The sequence below is a fragment of the Amyelois transitella genome, chromosome 13, assembly GCF_032362555.1.
Source record: "Amyelois transitella isolate CPQ chromosome 13, ilAmyTran1.1, whole genome shotgun sequence".
Lineage (NCBI taxonomy): Eukaryota > Metazoa > Arthropoda > Insecta > Lepidoptera > Pyralidae > Amyelois > Amyelois transitella.
This window is the reverse complement of record NC_083516.1, coordinates 9,036,814-9,051,902: the sequence shown is the minus strand read 5'-3', so window position 1 is coordinate 9,051,902 and position 15,089 is coordinate 9,036,814. Positions and strand designations below refer to the sequence as shown.

Below are 15,089 nucleotides of genomic sequence, written 5' to 3'. Positions count from 1 at the left end.
CTAGAAAAATCAGTTGGCTTAATTAAACCATATTATTAATAGTTTATGGTATGTGTTCAGTGAGAATTAGTTATTAAATTATTTCGATATTATTTAGTGAACTAAGTAGCGTTAAAATGTAAGATTAGGTTGCTCTTCCTAAGTACTTGTTTTCTATTATCCTAATATAAAATTTGACACAATGGCAAGCTTGGATTGAAATTTCAGGAAATGTAGCTCTATACAAGCACGACTTCATAATATTATATAGGATCACACTTATATAACTGTACGCTAATTGAAAGATTTAAATAATTACGAGAAACAATTTAATAGGTTTAAGATAATTATAATATTACAATAAACATAAGAAGGTACAGTCAAAAGCAAAAGTTGATTGTTAAAAAAAAGATTATCCGATAAATTCAATACTATTTATTAACATCTAACTTGTTAGCTTTTGCCTTTGATTGTTAATAGAGAAATGTTGGACTTAGTATATAGCTATTTGAAAATTCGATTACATGTTATATCATTAAAGCAAAAATTGCCCCAACCATTTTTTAAAGTATTTCTATATTTGTAAGGATAAGTTGTGCTTGTTTGGAGCTAGAAAGAAATAATTGAAGTGCCGCGACGTTGGGTTTTTGAGCCAAAAGTCATCGGGGTGGGCTTCACAGTATATTGTGTGGGTTTCAATTTCGCAATTTAAATAATATTCTTTTAAAATCTCATAAAATATAGGCCTAAATAACGCCCTTTCTACATAGAGTAAGCCCTTAGTTAATACAGGTGTTAGTATACTTTTTATTAAATTTTACTAATAGTATTTGAGCGTGTTTAAATTTTACATGACGATATTGTCGATGCACCATCACCTGTGCCAAATGTATTTGTAAATATTTTCCATATTAATTAGTGGTATTCTATTGAATATTATGATAACCAATCATTTTTATGTAGTTATCAACAATTTATTAAACTTTGCCGTTTCTAAGAAGTATTTTATCATATTAAAAAAAAAATAACTTCATTTGATTTATGACTTTCCTTCATTAATGAACTGTTAATCGTATTTTGATAATAAAAATCTAGACCATATATTGCTTTTAGTAAGTGGCAAAAAGACACACATACTTTTATATTTATTATTTTTAAGGAAAGATGATCTTTTTATGTATATTTTACAGATTTTTTTTCTGTTTGAAATATAACAGATTTTTATATCAAAATTAAAGGCAGGTGATTGGACAAGTATTTTAAATATTTATGACTGTTTCCACGTTTGTATTTTATGTAACTTCACGTTGCGACTGTCTCTGTGATATCATCCTTTCACAATCACGCGGTTGAATTTTGCGCCTTTGAACCGGTTTTTTTAATTATATAATTTATAATCAGTATTAAATGAAAACAAACATTATTAGGCAACTCACTTTTACACACGACAGTACAAACTTTTAATTTCTGTATATAAATTAAATGAATGGTCATGATTCCCCTTTATGTCATGATATTAAGAATAAATAATTTAAAAGTTACTTAGTACATAGTTTCTTATTAAACTGATTTATTGAAAGAAAAATGCACAATTATCGGTTTTAAAATAGATAAGCAAATTAAATGAGACATGTTGTGAAAACTAAAATCAAGTAACAAAAATTGAAATTAATTACTTCATTTCAAAACTGGAACATATAAAATAAAAATTCAATTTTTTAATGTGCCAAAATCTATGGTTTTCAATTTACAAACGGCGCAAATATCAACAGTGTGTATTTTAAATAATCGATGTGCACTTTACGTTCTCATGTCATTGCCTCTCACTAGGATAAAGTTTATATTTAACATTTTGAATTTTTAACCAATTAAAGAGTAACGGTTGTCTGTGGAAATGGCACTTTGTATTTCTGCACACAATCATGTTTATGAGATTTTATTGCATATTCTATAATTATAGCGTAGTGCAGTATTTCGATTTGTAGATTCATTCGTCATTCTTCAAATTTGAAGTTGTAATTTGCCGCTTTTCCCAAAATGTGACAAATTTGAAATAAGAAGGGCTTAAAGGCAGTCATATTTTTTTTTGGGATATGAGATTTCTGATCCATATTTGTAATTTAGGTTATCGATAACTGTTTCGATAGCCGTAAACTAAAATTAAATATATAGACATCAGAAATCTAATATCTTGATCACTAAGTCGTAATTTTCGAATAGAAGTTTAGGAAATGAAATTTCAAACGGTAAGCCGAATTACATTACGAATCCCTTGAACTATTCTGTAGGAATTTTGTATATATTTTGGGAAAAGAGGTTCATTCGGAGGTAAGGATACATCCTGGTCACAGAGAACTGTTTTTAAGGGTCTCTGGTGTTCTCTTAAAAAGTAAATGTCGATTGTACTCAACAATATACATTTCTAATCCATTAGATGTTTTGCGTTTTATTTTCAAATAGCTTTTACCCGCAACTTCGCTCGCGTGAATTTAGCGCCACCTACAAAAGAATACAGGTTTTTTCGCAAATGGTAGATATAGACGTGATTATATTAATGATTATGATTGCAGTAAATTGGGAAGGTTGTCATGCTATTGACCGTACCTAATGTATTTCTGAAGGCACGTTCAATAATCTTAGGGATAGTAAGAAGGGGACTTTTCAACGTCCGTAAGTAACTCGCTGGTTGTCAGAATTTGTATAATTATAATACATACATCATATACATACATCACCACAGAGTGGCGCTTGTATATAGATAACTGATAGACTAACTGATAACACTAAATATAAAAATATTAAACTTTCACAGTTGTATATCTTCTCCTCGCATAACTTGACTCAGCATTTGGTTGCAAAGCGCCGCATATGGATTCAGTTCTACCACCTGAAACAGGGTACAATGAGATCTTAAGAAACATAACATATAATCACGCCTATATCCGTTGCGGAGTAGACAGAGCCAACAGTCATCAAAAGACTGATGGGCCACGTTCAGCTGTTTGGTTTATCTATCCCTTAGTAGCCTTTTACGACATCCATGGGAAAAAGATGGATCTTAAGAATGGTATATTTATTTCTATATTTCAAATCAAAGTAGGTACAATATTAAATTTCCGAGGCGAACGAATTTCGTTGGCCTTTTAGTCTTTTCGAAACTTTTGGCTAGGTTTGCCTCGTAAGGGATGTAGACATGATATACATATGTAACTATGTATCCTTTAGAGTGAACTGAAGACAGAGAGAGAAAACAATACGAGTACATATGACTCCACATCGTGACTAACCCCGATGGATCGTGAAAATGAAACCGCCGCATTTCTCACGAGTACAGAGGGTACAGAATATAGAGATTGAAATAACATAAAAGAAAATTTTGGTACCAACCTGTTTCTTAGCAAAACCACTGCCTAGTTTAGCTGCCTCAGTAAAGGCAGCCCGCGCGTCTGCGTCTGCGCCTCGTTTCCTCAGTAGCACCCCGCGTTGACACAGTGCTAGTGCGCGTGCGCGGGTTTGCTTGCCTTCCGTCAGTTGTAGCGCCCGGTCAATGTCTGACATAGCATCTGTAATTATACTTTGACATTATATTTTCTTTTTCGACTGATTTGACTTTTATTGCCGTGTGGTTCCAGGCACCATTACAAAAAAGAATAGGACCATTCCATCTCTTTCCCACGGATGTCGTAAAAGGCGACTAAGGGATAGGCTTATAAACTTGGGATTCCTCTTTTAGGCTATGGGCTAGCAACCTGTCACTATTTGAATCTCAATTCTATCGCAAAGCCAAACAGCTGAGCGTGGCCTATCAGTCTTTTCAAGACTTGTGGCTCTGACTACCCCGCTAGGGATATAGATGTGATCATATGTATGTATGTATGCTTTCTTTTTCCTGGCGTAAATCCTGTTTACATCGAATCTGGAGAAGCCGGTGGTGCGTTTTTGGCCATGATTCTGGATTGAGTAAGGTTTAACACGAAGCGTCTGTCATCTGGCCTCCGCAAATTTTACAGGGGAACTATATACCTACTTGCACTATAAATTTACAGGGGAATATCGGATCGTGGTGAAACATTCTGTTAGCAGCATTTTTAGGACAAGAACGATTTATTGAGCTAGCATTAACAACGACCTCATCTTGCTTACCATCAGACGTCAATTGAAATACATATTATCAAGTCGGGAACAAAATCTTACCATCATCTTTCTGCAAAAGCCTCAACACTTGAGCCCTGTCGTTATAACCCGCAGCCCTATCAGGTGCCACCTCAATGCCCTTGTTGAGGGCCTCCAGGGCTTCCTTCAGCTTACCAGCTTCCGCCAGGTGGACACCTTCGGCTGATAGCCTGATAGATTCTTGGTAAGATTCCGTAGATGGTTCTAGAAGATTACATTAGTAGCAATAATTTAATGTATTCTTACTCCTTTTAGATAATCTAGAAAATAGGTAAGCGCTTGTTTCTTTTCGTGGTAGAATAAATAAGAATTCTTTTTTAGTGTGGAGGAAGCAAGTGAATTCTGTGGGCAAAGATTGCTTGTGGAAATCCGTAGTCTATCTTACCCATAATGGTTCCTATATATGTAGGTAGGTACTTCTTCCTAAGATTTCAGTCAGTATGCAAGCAGTTACAATCTCTGTATTTCGTGTAAACAAATTAAAAATATTCTTAGCACTGGTCGGGTCGGGTCGGGAATAAAAATTTGTGCCAAATGTTTTCAAAACATGTCACGTGCTGATATTAGTGGACCTCGAGGTGAGAAGCAAAAAGACGCTGTGATGATAAGTATAAACTTAGTACCTATATTATAAGTTTTCTTGCTACATACATTGAGTAACTTGATGTAAGATTATTAGAAAATTTCAAACCTAAATATAAAGTCTGTATAATTTCAACCTTTGTTTCCGAGTCGAAAACATATACCTAGGTATTCAAATACAGACATATATATCTCCAACAATCATCATATTAGAATAAACTTAATTAACAATGAATTTAAAATAGTATTTATAATATAATCATACATAATGTACCTTCGTCATCTTTAGGAAAGGTGTCGCCATCATCGATCACATCCCCGATTGTCGCTGTTGGATCAAAAATACTTCTCAAGACAGCTCTATCACGTTCGCTCAAATTTTCCAAACCAGCCATATTTAAAAAAAAAACCTTTTATCAAACGTCTGAACTCTTTGAAAGCCTATGACGTACTAAAACAAGAATATTTTAAAACTAGTCTCGGAATGTTCGGCCAACATAATAATTGACAATTTTGTTGGACCAATGTTTGTAACTTTATGTAAATTTAAAAAACTGGTCAGATCTGTTTACATTCCGACAAATGCATTTAAATTATCAGAGCGACAATCTCAAGTAGGTAATATATTAAAATTAATATTTTATTGGCACAAACCGTAATTATTATGAAACAGGATGTTGAAGAGCATAAAAATTATGTCAATTAGCTGTTTCTCCTTGGTAATAGAAATACCAATAAATTGGTGCAGTCGGTAATTGATAGCTAGCTGTAGGCCGTGATAATGAGGCAGTAAGTACCTATATTGATTTAATTCAGGTACTTTTTATTGAACCAGTCATTCAATGCATAATTTTATAATGGACGATGCTGACTGAAATCAGCAGGGTTACTCTTGACGCGGTCGAGAATCGATCAAAATCGACATCGAGAAACAGTAATTTGGTACTCTGGAAAACGACTGAAGCGCCAATCGAGTTGTGGTCGAAAGTGAACTCGAGTGAACTACTTGAAATCGAAAACCGCCGTTTTGTCCTTAATCGGTAAGCTGAAGAGAGAAATTTCGGAAAAAAACAAAGATGAGTGTAAGATGTGAATAAATTTGAAGCGTTAAAGCCTTTTTCGAATAAAACGAATAGTAATTTTAACATTTTTAATCATTTCCGGTTAAAATATAATTGTATAATAACTAAATTACCTATTACTTAAAAATAAAACGAGTTACAATTGTACGGACGTGGATCCTATTGTAAATAAGGCTAGATTTATTAGAATCTCAGCATTTTGAAGCATTCGCGCAAGTTAAGGGCAAAGTAGCAATTTATATTTGTTGGCTGGTAAAGAAAATATGTTTACTTTTCTATATAAGTTTATATCATAAGATTTTTTATTATTATCAGGCTGCTTTCTTTGTCGAACTAAATAATTGTGATTTGGTTTGGTTCAAATAAGCACGAAATGGATGAGAGCGACACAATGACTACTAAGAGATAGGTCCTGATCGTAGGTTTTACATTATAGCCATCTTTGTTAAGAACGTCTATGTAAAATGCCTTACCGCTTATCGTTCAGTTAAGGATGTGTAAAAGATTAAATAAATACACTATAAATACTATCCTCAAATCATACAAAACCAACAAAAACAATGAATACGTTAATTGGCACTTAAGATTTGTTCACAAATGAACAGAATTGTTTACATAACTTGCAGGCTTCAACGCGTAAATATGTCTTTAAGAATTATACTCGTACTAAATAATTGTAATAATCCTTTTTCACATAAACCCGATTAAATAAACAAAAACTGAATAAATACAACTTAAAATATATTTGCTAAAACCTATAAACGTGGGAATTTTCGGTCAAATATAAAAATATAAAGGTAATTTCCTTGTCGTTAATGTAAAATTAAGGATACCCAAGTACCCAGAATTTGAAAAAAGAATATCTTATTTTTTAAATGATGATGTCAATTGTAGTACTTCCTTAATTGCTAGATTTCCATAATATATTTAGCATAAAAATGCCTCTAAAAAGAACTATGTTCTTACATCTTTCAATCGCACAACCGTTCTTCGGTAACATTTAATATCATCATATAAAATGGAATTCTTACATGTCAACAAAGGGTCTTAATTTTGGCTCCCTGCGATATCTTCCCTTTGCGTATTTCTTTATAATATTTACAAAGCACATTTCAAATTGAACGTTGAAACAAAAGCTTAAATAAGGAACATAGTCTAAAAATAAACAGGCAGTTAATGTACTTTGATACTGATAACTTAAAATTTTGGCAATTGCCGCCAAAACCGACCTATATACATACATACCCCGCCCGCTATAATGTAACATACAAAAAGGCTTGCTAAGAATATTTTTTTATCACAATCCTCAGTTACATTTATAAACTTATGCTAGTGGTTCGTCGCGCCAGATTTATTCAATTAATATTGAAAATCATAGGTATGCCTTCTAGGAACGAAAGTTACAAAGCCTTACATTGATTTTAAGTCTGCGACCCATTAATTTTTTTTTTACTTCAGGGGTCCAATAGAAAAAAAAATCGAATATAATATTAACTTTTTTCGATTTGGTGTAAACTGTACCCTAATGTCTTTGGCTTCGGGGACGGGACGTAAAAGCCCAAAGTTAGGAAAAGACTAGAACTTCAGGCAAAAACAATTTCGTAATTAAATAAATCATGGCTCAACTTACATGCACCTCAGTCACTCTTACGTGTATACAAGCTCGACTTGTGTCAATCAATTCTTCGTGGAGTTGTGATTAATTATGCTACATTCACACGAACTAAGTAACTTGCACTTGTTGCTGTTAAAAGGTGGGTTGGCTAATGAAAACTAACCATACTTTCAATTCAATCGATAAGTAATTATTTCCCTTCACTATCATTTTACACTTTCTTGAGTTACTCTACAGAGTTCAAAATCAAATTAATTTATACAACAGCGACTGAAACTGCTAAATTGTAGATTCTAAGTTTCGTAAATGATGTGTTAACCAATCAAGGTTCTGTTAAATTAACTAGAATTATTTTAAGGACACACAGAAGAAATACTCCACTACCAAAACATTTGTCAGATTTTTAAGAATAACAATTATATGCTAAAGAAAAAAATATAATTTATTATGACACATTAGCATTCACACAAATGTACACAAAAAGTATATCCAATAATACGTGAATAAAACAGCTCAGCGATACGCAGAACACGTTCAGCACTGATTTTCCGCCAGAACCCTTATTGTATAATTCCGTCTTCCGTGAGAAACCACAATTCGAAATGAAGCCAATAACAGGCTTACGAATAAAAAAAAATAAGGCGCTGAATTCTATATTCTCTAAATAATATAAAAGGAGACTGACATGTCTATAAAAGTGCACACAAAGTAATGAACGTACTTGTCATTATTATAACTTTGCCACGTATGTAGATTTTATATCAAATAATAAAAATCACTTCGGTCAAGTCATTAACAAGAGCATTTATTACAATACGTGGTTTGTCTTTTGCTTATTTTTTTTTAAATCCATATTTCAGATTTGTTGCGAATCACAACTCCAACGTGCAAACAAAACATATTTAGGTAATAATGAAATTAAAAATGATTGACACAAATCAGGTCCTTGTAATTAATAATATAATAGCGTTAAAATATACAAATACCAAGTATCTTATCCTAGAAATATTCTATACAATGTACAAAAACTAGATATAAAAATCGTTCGTTAATATTTTCAACTCCTATCGATTTTATACGTACAATTTGATATTGAACGTGTGAGTCTAATTGTTGATGATTTAACACAATTTTTTTGGTCCACTTGGAGGTTTTTGCAGACATTATTGTATTGAACTATATACATATATAGTTTTGAACAGAGACCGTTAAAACGACAATCTTAGTAGAAATCGAATAAGGAAAATCGTCCAACATGATTAGTACCTGCATTTTAAAATAACCATTTGAGTTACCTACTGAAAAGATATATTAAGCATCAATTAACTGAATTTAGAACACTGTAAATCAATTAGTCTGCCTCCTCGGGATCTTAATGAGATTGTGTGTATAGCTAAATACAATTAATTTGTAGTCCTCTTAAAAACAAAGAATTATAGGCTATGATAACATTACAATTGTGAGATCGTACTGTGTAGGCTATGTACTCTCGTTTTTAAAACAACTAAAATTATTTTGAACATCTAAGTGAAATGGCCAAGGATGATACGCTGACATGTTTTCTTTGGAAATAATCCATGAAAAATGCTATTTTAAAATTTTAAGACTTCTCAAGCATTATTAACATATGATTAAGAATAATAACCATTTGAAACTCGTATTGACGTCTAGCCGATTTTTATTGATTCGCACAATTTCGAAATAGTGCCCCATGCTTTTCAAATATGGCTATTGTATAAATTTGTTTTTGTATTCATTACTGTTCTAATCAAATAGGTACTTTTAATGAAAAATCTTAAAAAGTATCTTCCTTATTTACCAGCCACTTCATGTCATATACATAATATACTTTATATGATATACTTTATTCTGATCTGAATTTTCAAACTTAAGATATTATACCTATCCCCAACAAAAAAATTCATGCATTTAAAAAAAGAAGCTTGTGTCAAAAATCATCTGTTTGTCTTTGGGATGTTATCATTTCAAATTTTGCAAATCATAATTTACATAAATTTATGTAAACAGGTCTTTACCATTTGCAAACTACAGTAAATGACAGTATATATATATATACATATTACATACTGAATTTTCACAAGTAGAAAGATATGTGTACAATTTCAGTGTTAGCAACACTGCATTTTCAGTGTTTAGATGGAAGATATCTTTAAATAAAGAACTTTAGCAAATGATTTCATAATAATCGCAACAGTTGTTTGTTATTAAAATGGGTATTATAAGTACATTATATTGCACTGTTTCTTATACATGACTCAAATGACAACCATTATTTATAAAACAAATTTCATTCTCACACCTATTCAAGAGAATAAACTTGCCTTTACAATATGTTACATATCTAAATGTGCTGTTTAATATGAAAAAGAAAGTATTTACTTAGACATTTAGCATATTACTGCAGGGTCAAAGTCTGTAAAATGCAACAACAAAATGTTGAAAGTGTTTCAGTTTAGTAGTTTTGTAATTTGGCAGTCCATACCATAGTAACGGACACAAAATGTCAAATTGCTCCGAGACTCTTACAACACACTATTGGTACATTTATAGTGAACAGATTCGAAACCCTGGTTGCATCCGCAGCTATTGCAGAGAGGAGTAGTCTTATTTATGAAACCAGATCAAAATATAGTATTAAGAGAGTTCATTTGTAGTAAGTTCACAATTTCTATCTACATTATACAACTTAGCGTATATAAATGTTATGATTGTTCCCTTAAATGAGCACTCATAATTTCAAAATTTTATTCCACAACTTAAAATTTAATACACTGACATTTCAAAGAATTTATATTTCCATTAGACTAAAAAAGTATTTCTATTAGGCATAAGTACGCCTGATCTGTAATAATTTCATTTTTTTGGTACCATTATAAAATAATAATTTTGTAGTTCAAAGAGTGCTTGAAAATGTAAGCTGATTATATTTTGGCTTTACTTTGCATATGCTCAAAGTTAAGAGAACACTGATTGAAAAAGATTCCTTCAAAGAAAGCACAAATTTTCAAATCAGCTTTAGTTTTCTTTATGGGCCATTAAGTCTTTACTTGTTTATAATAATTAAAATATGATAATTTTCATTTTCATACCTTATAACACTAAACTAGTAAATTTTAAATTGTGAAATAAAATTCCAATGATAAAAAATGTTAGATTAAGGTGAGGCATAATGGGGACTTACATTAAGTGAGTTACCTTAGAAATAAAAATTTCTACGTGCTACCTTCTTGTGAAGCCTTTTGTACCATCTGGTCCTCTTGGAGTCCGTATGACGAGTACCCCACGAGGTGGTGGTGAGGGAAATACACCCGCAGGAGTGGCTCCTGGCGGTAGTCGGGCAAGAACCTTACGTTCTTGCTTATTTCCTTTGGTGTCATTATGAAAGTTTTTCGTTTTACTACTGCCCACATTTATGTTTGGGCTGTCATTCAAATTGTTAGCTTGTAGTTTGTCTTGCAACCGACTTAGACTGGAAAGAATAAAACATATAACTCTTAGGTCTTGCTCATTCATACAATTATGTCTATGTTCCTTGCTGGTTTGACAGAGCCAGCAGTCTTGAAAAACCAATAGGCATAATGATAGAATTAAGATTCAAATAGCAAAGAAGAATCCCAAGTTTATAATTGTATCCCTTAGTCACCTTTTAAAACATCCATTGGAAAGAGATGGAGTGGTTATACTTTTTTATATTGTTACCATGAAGAACATGGCACTGTTAGATCTATACTCTATTCGTCGAAACAAGTTAGTAGTGCACCGTCTCTCTCCCACAATTCCTCGTCAGTAATTGGTCAGTGATAAGCGCTAAGGCAGTGTACACAATACGAGTACTTTTTAGTCTGCTTGTGCAATCCGTACTGTGCTGACGTGCTCACCGATCTATATTTTCTCTCTATCTTGTGACTTTGCGTGTTCTTTGGACTTGTTGATACCTACATTTATTGTGACTGGCTTGTGTATTGGATATTGTGATTGATTACTTATTTGACTACTTGGCGGTGTACAAAACGGACTTTCGAAACAATGGCGAATAATGTAGATCAACCTGCTGAAAAAAGAAAGAAACGGCCTTTTTCATCTACTGAGAAAATATGTATATATATGTATAATACTCAATATGTATCAAGCTATGAGAAGTGCAGATTCTTCAGCTTCAGATGGCGACATTTGGAAGGCTGTTGCATCTTCACTAGGTGTGCATTGGGTTTCTATTCATAGAATAGTGATGGATAGTGTCCGACCGAAGCTTCGGCTTCGGCTTCGGCTTCGGCCACCTTCGGCCAAAAAATCCACCTTCGGCGAAACATTCGGCTTCGGCCCAAAATCCGGCCGAAGCCGAAGGTTTCGCCGAAGGTCCGAGCGACCGTCGAGATTGAACGAACTGTTACGAAAGTCATGAGGCGGCGGGGAGTCACTGTCAAAATATCACATTGCTGATTGCATGCATCAAAACAAGTCCGTACGTGTATTTAAACGAGTGTTTTTGTAAGAAATCAAATCATTATTTTTACCAGTAGGTAAATCACAAACTTTTATCTTTTTTTTTTTTTTTTTTTTTTTTTTTTTTTTTTTTTTTTTTTTTTTTTTTTTTTTTTTTTTTTTTTACATTTGTCCTGCAAAACTGCTTACGCGGTTTGACTGCAGGTAATAGTCTCATTTATACTTATATGTAGGTACTTAAATCATAAACTATCTTATAAGATCAAAAGAATTACAGTGATTCGAGTAAATATTTTTTTAACATATTCTTGAATCGGCATAAGCGTGGTTCCAGTCTGATATTTTCAGGTAAACTATTAAGAAGATACGGTAAACGTTTTTTTAAAGTTCTATCTCCAAAGTAATTGTTTACTCTGGGGACCTTATATTTGCCTGTGGTTACTGACCTAGTGCCACGCCCATGTCTAATCAACGCTAAGCTGAGATCTTCCTTTGCTTCATCTATACATATAATAGATGAAGCAAAGGAAGTATGCAGGGATCGTGGCAAGTGGAAAGAGGTAGTCTCTGCCTACCCCTCCGGGAAAGAGGCGTGAGTTTATGTATGTATGTATGTATAATAAAACAGTAAAAATATTTTGTCTGTACATTTAGTATTTTCGACTGAAATGGATAGAGGGACACTTAGAATGAATAATAGAAAGCAAAAATATTTTTTTTTTTAATTTCTTGTCTGTCTGTCTGTATGTATGATCACGATTATCTCCGAAAGTACTAAACCGATTTACTTCAAACTTTCACCAATTGCTTTGTTTTAACTCAGAATAACATTAAAAGTTTGTTTCATCAAAATCGGTTTACAAAAAAAAAAGTTATCGACATTTGAATGAACTCAAGGCATCAGTATGCCGGCAAATAAGTTACGAAATTAAAAATTCAAAGTCATTTATCATTATACGACGACATTATACCTATAACATATAAATATAAGTGAAAGGCGACTAAGGGATGGGCTTACAAACTTGGGATTCTTTTTTAGGCGATGGGCGAGCAACCTATCACTTTTTGAATCTCAATTCTATCATTAAGTCAAATAGCTGAACGTGGCCATTCAGTCTTTTCAAGTCTGTTGGCTCTGTCTACCCCGCAAGGGATAAAGACGTGACCATATGTATGTAGTCTACTTTAATTTCGACACCAACGCAACGGCTTCGATGGTCCAGTGGTTAGCCCGTGAGACTGTGAAGTTGGCGGTCCAAGTTCGAATCCCAACAATTACAAGATATTTTTTATTATTAAAAATATATTTTTTTTGTATTGTTTTAGTATTTTATGTAAAAAAACTGAAAATCAAAATACTACATATAATAAAACGGTAAAAATATTTTTTCTGTACATTTAATATTTTGACTGAAACGGATAGAGAATTTTTTTTTTACATTTTTTGTCTGTCTGTATCTGACTGTATGATTAAAATTCAACTCGAAATTTACGCGGACGAAGTCGCGGGCAACAGCTAGTTTATCTCTAAACCAACCACCTCTTTGATATATCATCAACTTCTATATGAAACAGTCAATATATAAACCTTCAATATTGAGGTTTTGAAATTATTTTAATATTAATTGTAGCTTGTAGACAATATTGAACAAAATTAATTACTGAGTGCTGAGAGAATATAAACCTTCGGCTTCGGCTTCGGCTTCGGCCGAAGGTTGTGGCGATAGCCGATTAATCGGCTTCGGCTTCGGCTTCGGCCAAAAATAGACCTTCGGTCGGACACTAGTGATGGAGAAGAAAAAAATGGCGTACTAAAATCCCCAAAGAAATTAAAACAACGTGTGTCAATTGTGGATAAAATTGATGATTTTACAAAAACGGCTATAAGGTCTATACTATAGTCCACGATTTCTTTGCACGAAATGAGATTCCTACACTAGACAAGATTTTGAAGGCAATCAATGATGATGGCAGTTTAGGCATTATCAAAAGGACAACATTGTATAAAATATTAAAAGAATAATAATGTTGTATAAATTCTTGTGATATTAAAGACTAGTTTGAATGACAATTGTTTATTTTTTTATAAGACATGAACAACCTGTACAATTACGTAAATTCAATGTATTAATAATGTATATAGCGTGTCACACGCATATCATCATTCGGTAACAATATTTAATTTATCAGTAATAATATGACAGACATAACCGCGGACAAAAGCTAAGCGAGCTCGAAGAAGCGCAATGTGCCCGCGCGCTTACTTTTCTGAGATTTCGTTTCGGCCCACTGACCTTGAACATGATGTTTTGTCTTTGTCGTTTGTATGGTGTTGAGTGATAAAGAAAGCGCGCTACTAACTTGTTTCGGCGAATAAAGTATAGAAATTTGAAATTTGGCATGTGGGTGTGTTGTTAAGGGCTGCATGAGAAGATTTCTTCTTTGACATTCTCATAAATATATCTGGGTGTTTTTGTGTAATCTTTGTCTTCAATGTTTTGTTATAGATAAGTTTATATTTCACTTTAAATATCATACATTTTAGTGATACTGATAGATAAGAAACGGAATGTTACTTACTTTCTCACCCCAAGTAGAACTTATTAGAATAAAATAACGCCAGGAGAATGATGATGAATCTCAATGTCAACATTCAAGAATGGTTATGTAAACATTTAACAATTATTAAGAGACTTACTTGTCGTCAATTACATCCTCTGGACTTCGCGCTTCGCCAAGAATCCGTAATCGAGCTTCTTCATACTCTTTTTGTCTTTGTTCGAAGGTTTTTACAGGTCTAGATCGGCTTTCACCATTTAGCTGACCACTGGCTGAAGGCGATGGACGCTTCAAAATGCGAATAGCTGGCTCCGGCATTACGCACTGTGATCCTATGCACGCGTTTTCTTCAACAGTAACCTTGCACCCTTTTAGACTTGTCACAGGCGCACACTCACTTGACATGAGCTTGATCTTCTGCTCTAACTGAAATATCAAAATGCCACTGTAGAAAAATAGATGTGGGTAGCGACTTATTATATTAAGCAACGGTCAGGGACGGCCTGTAAAGTTAAACTTACGCCAATTTCGTCCATATCCTCCCAACTTTCACATACGTCAACTTCATCTTGGGCCGCCATGTTGACTAATTTTTTTTATCCATCTCTAAATGTTGCCAGATTTACTATTTTGTG

The 15,089-nt window shown here is 33.2% G+C and overlaps 2 protein-coding genes across 2 annotated transcripts; both read right to left on the bottom strand.

Moving 5' to 3' along the window:
• Window positions 1–2,383: 2,383 nt before the first annotated feature.
• On the bottom strand, window positions 2,384–5,761 carry LOC106132890 (tetratricopeptide repeat protein 36). The gene is made up of 4 exons (XM_013332453.2): window positions 5,009–5,761; window positions 4,174–4,356; window positions 3,367–3,542; window positions 2,384–2,866 (listed from the first exon to the last, which is right to left on the bottom strand). The coding sequence occupies exons 1-4, from the start codon at window positions 5,127–5,129 to the stop codon at window positions 2,786–2,788; spliced, it is 561 nt and encodes a 186-aa protein (XP_013187907.1). The 5' UTR covers window positions 5,130–5,761; the 3' UTR covers window positions 2,384–2,785.
• Window positions 5,762–5,870: 109 nt separating this feature from the next.
• LOC106132889 (SUZ domain-containing protein 1) lies at window positions 5,871–15,073 on the bottom strand. Its single transcript, XM_013332452.2, has 3 exons — window positions 14,976–15,073; window positions 14,594–14,880; window positions 5,871–10,921 (listed from the first exon to the last, which is right to left on the bottom strand). The coding sequence occupies exons 1-3, from the start codon at window positions 15,033–15,035 to the stop codon at window positions 10,672–10,674; spliced, it is 597 nt and encodes a 198-aa protein (XP_013187906.1). The 5' UTR covers window positions 15,036–15,073; the 3' UTR covers window positions 5,871–10,671.
• Window positions 15,074–15,089: the final 16 nt, after the last annotated feature.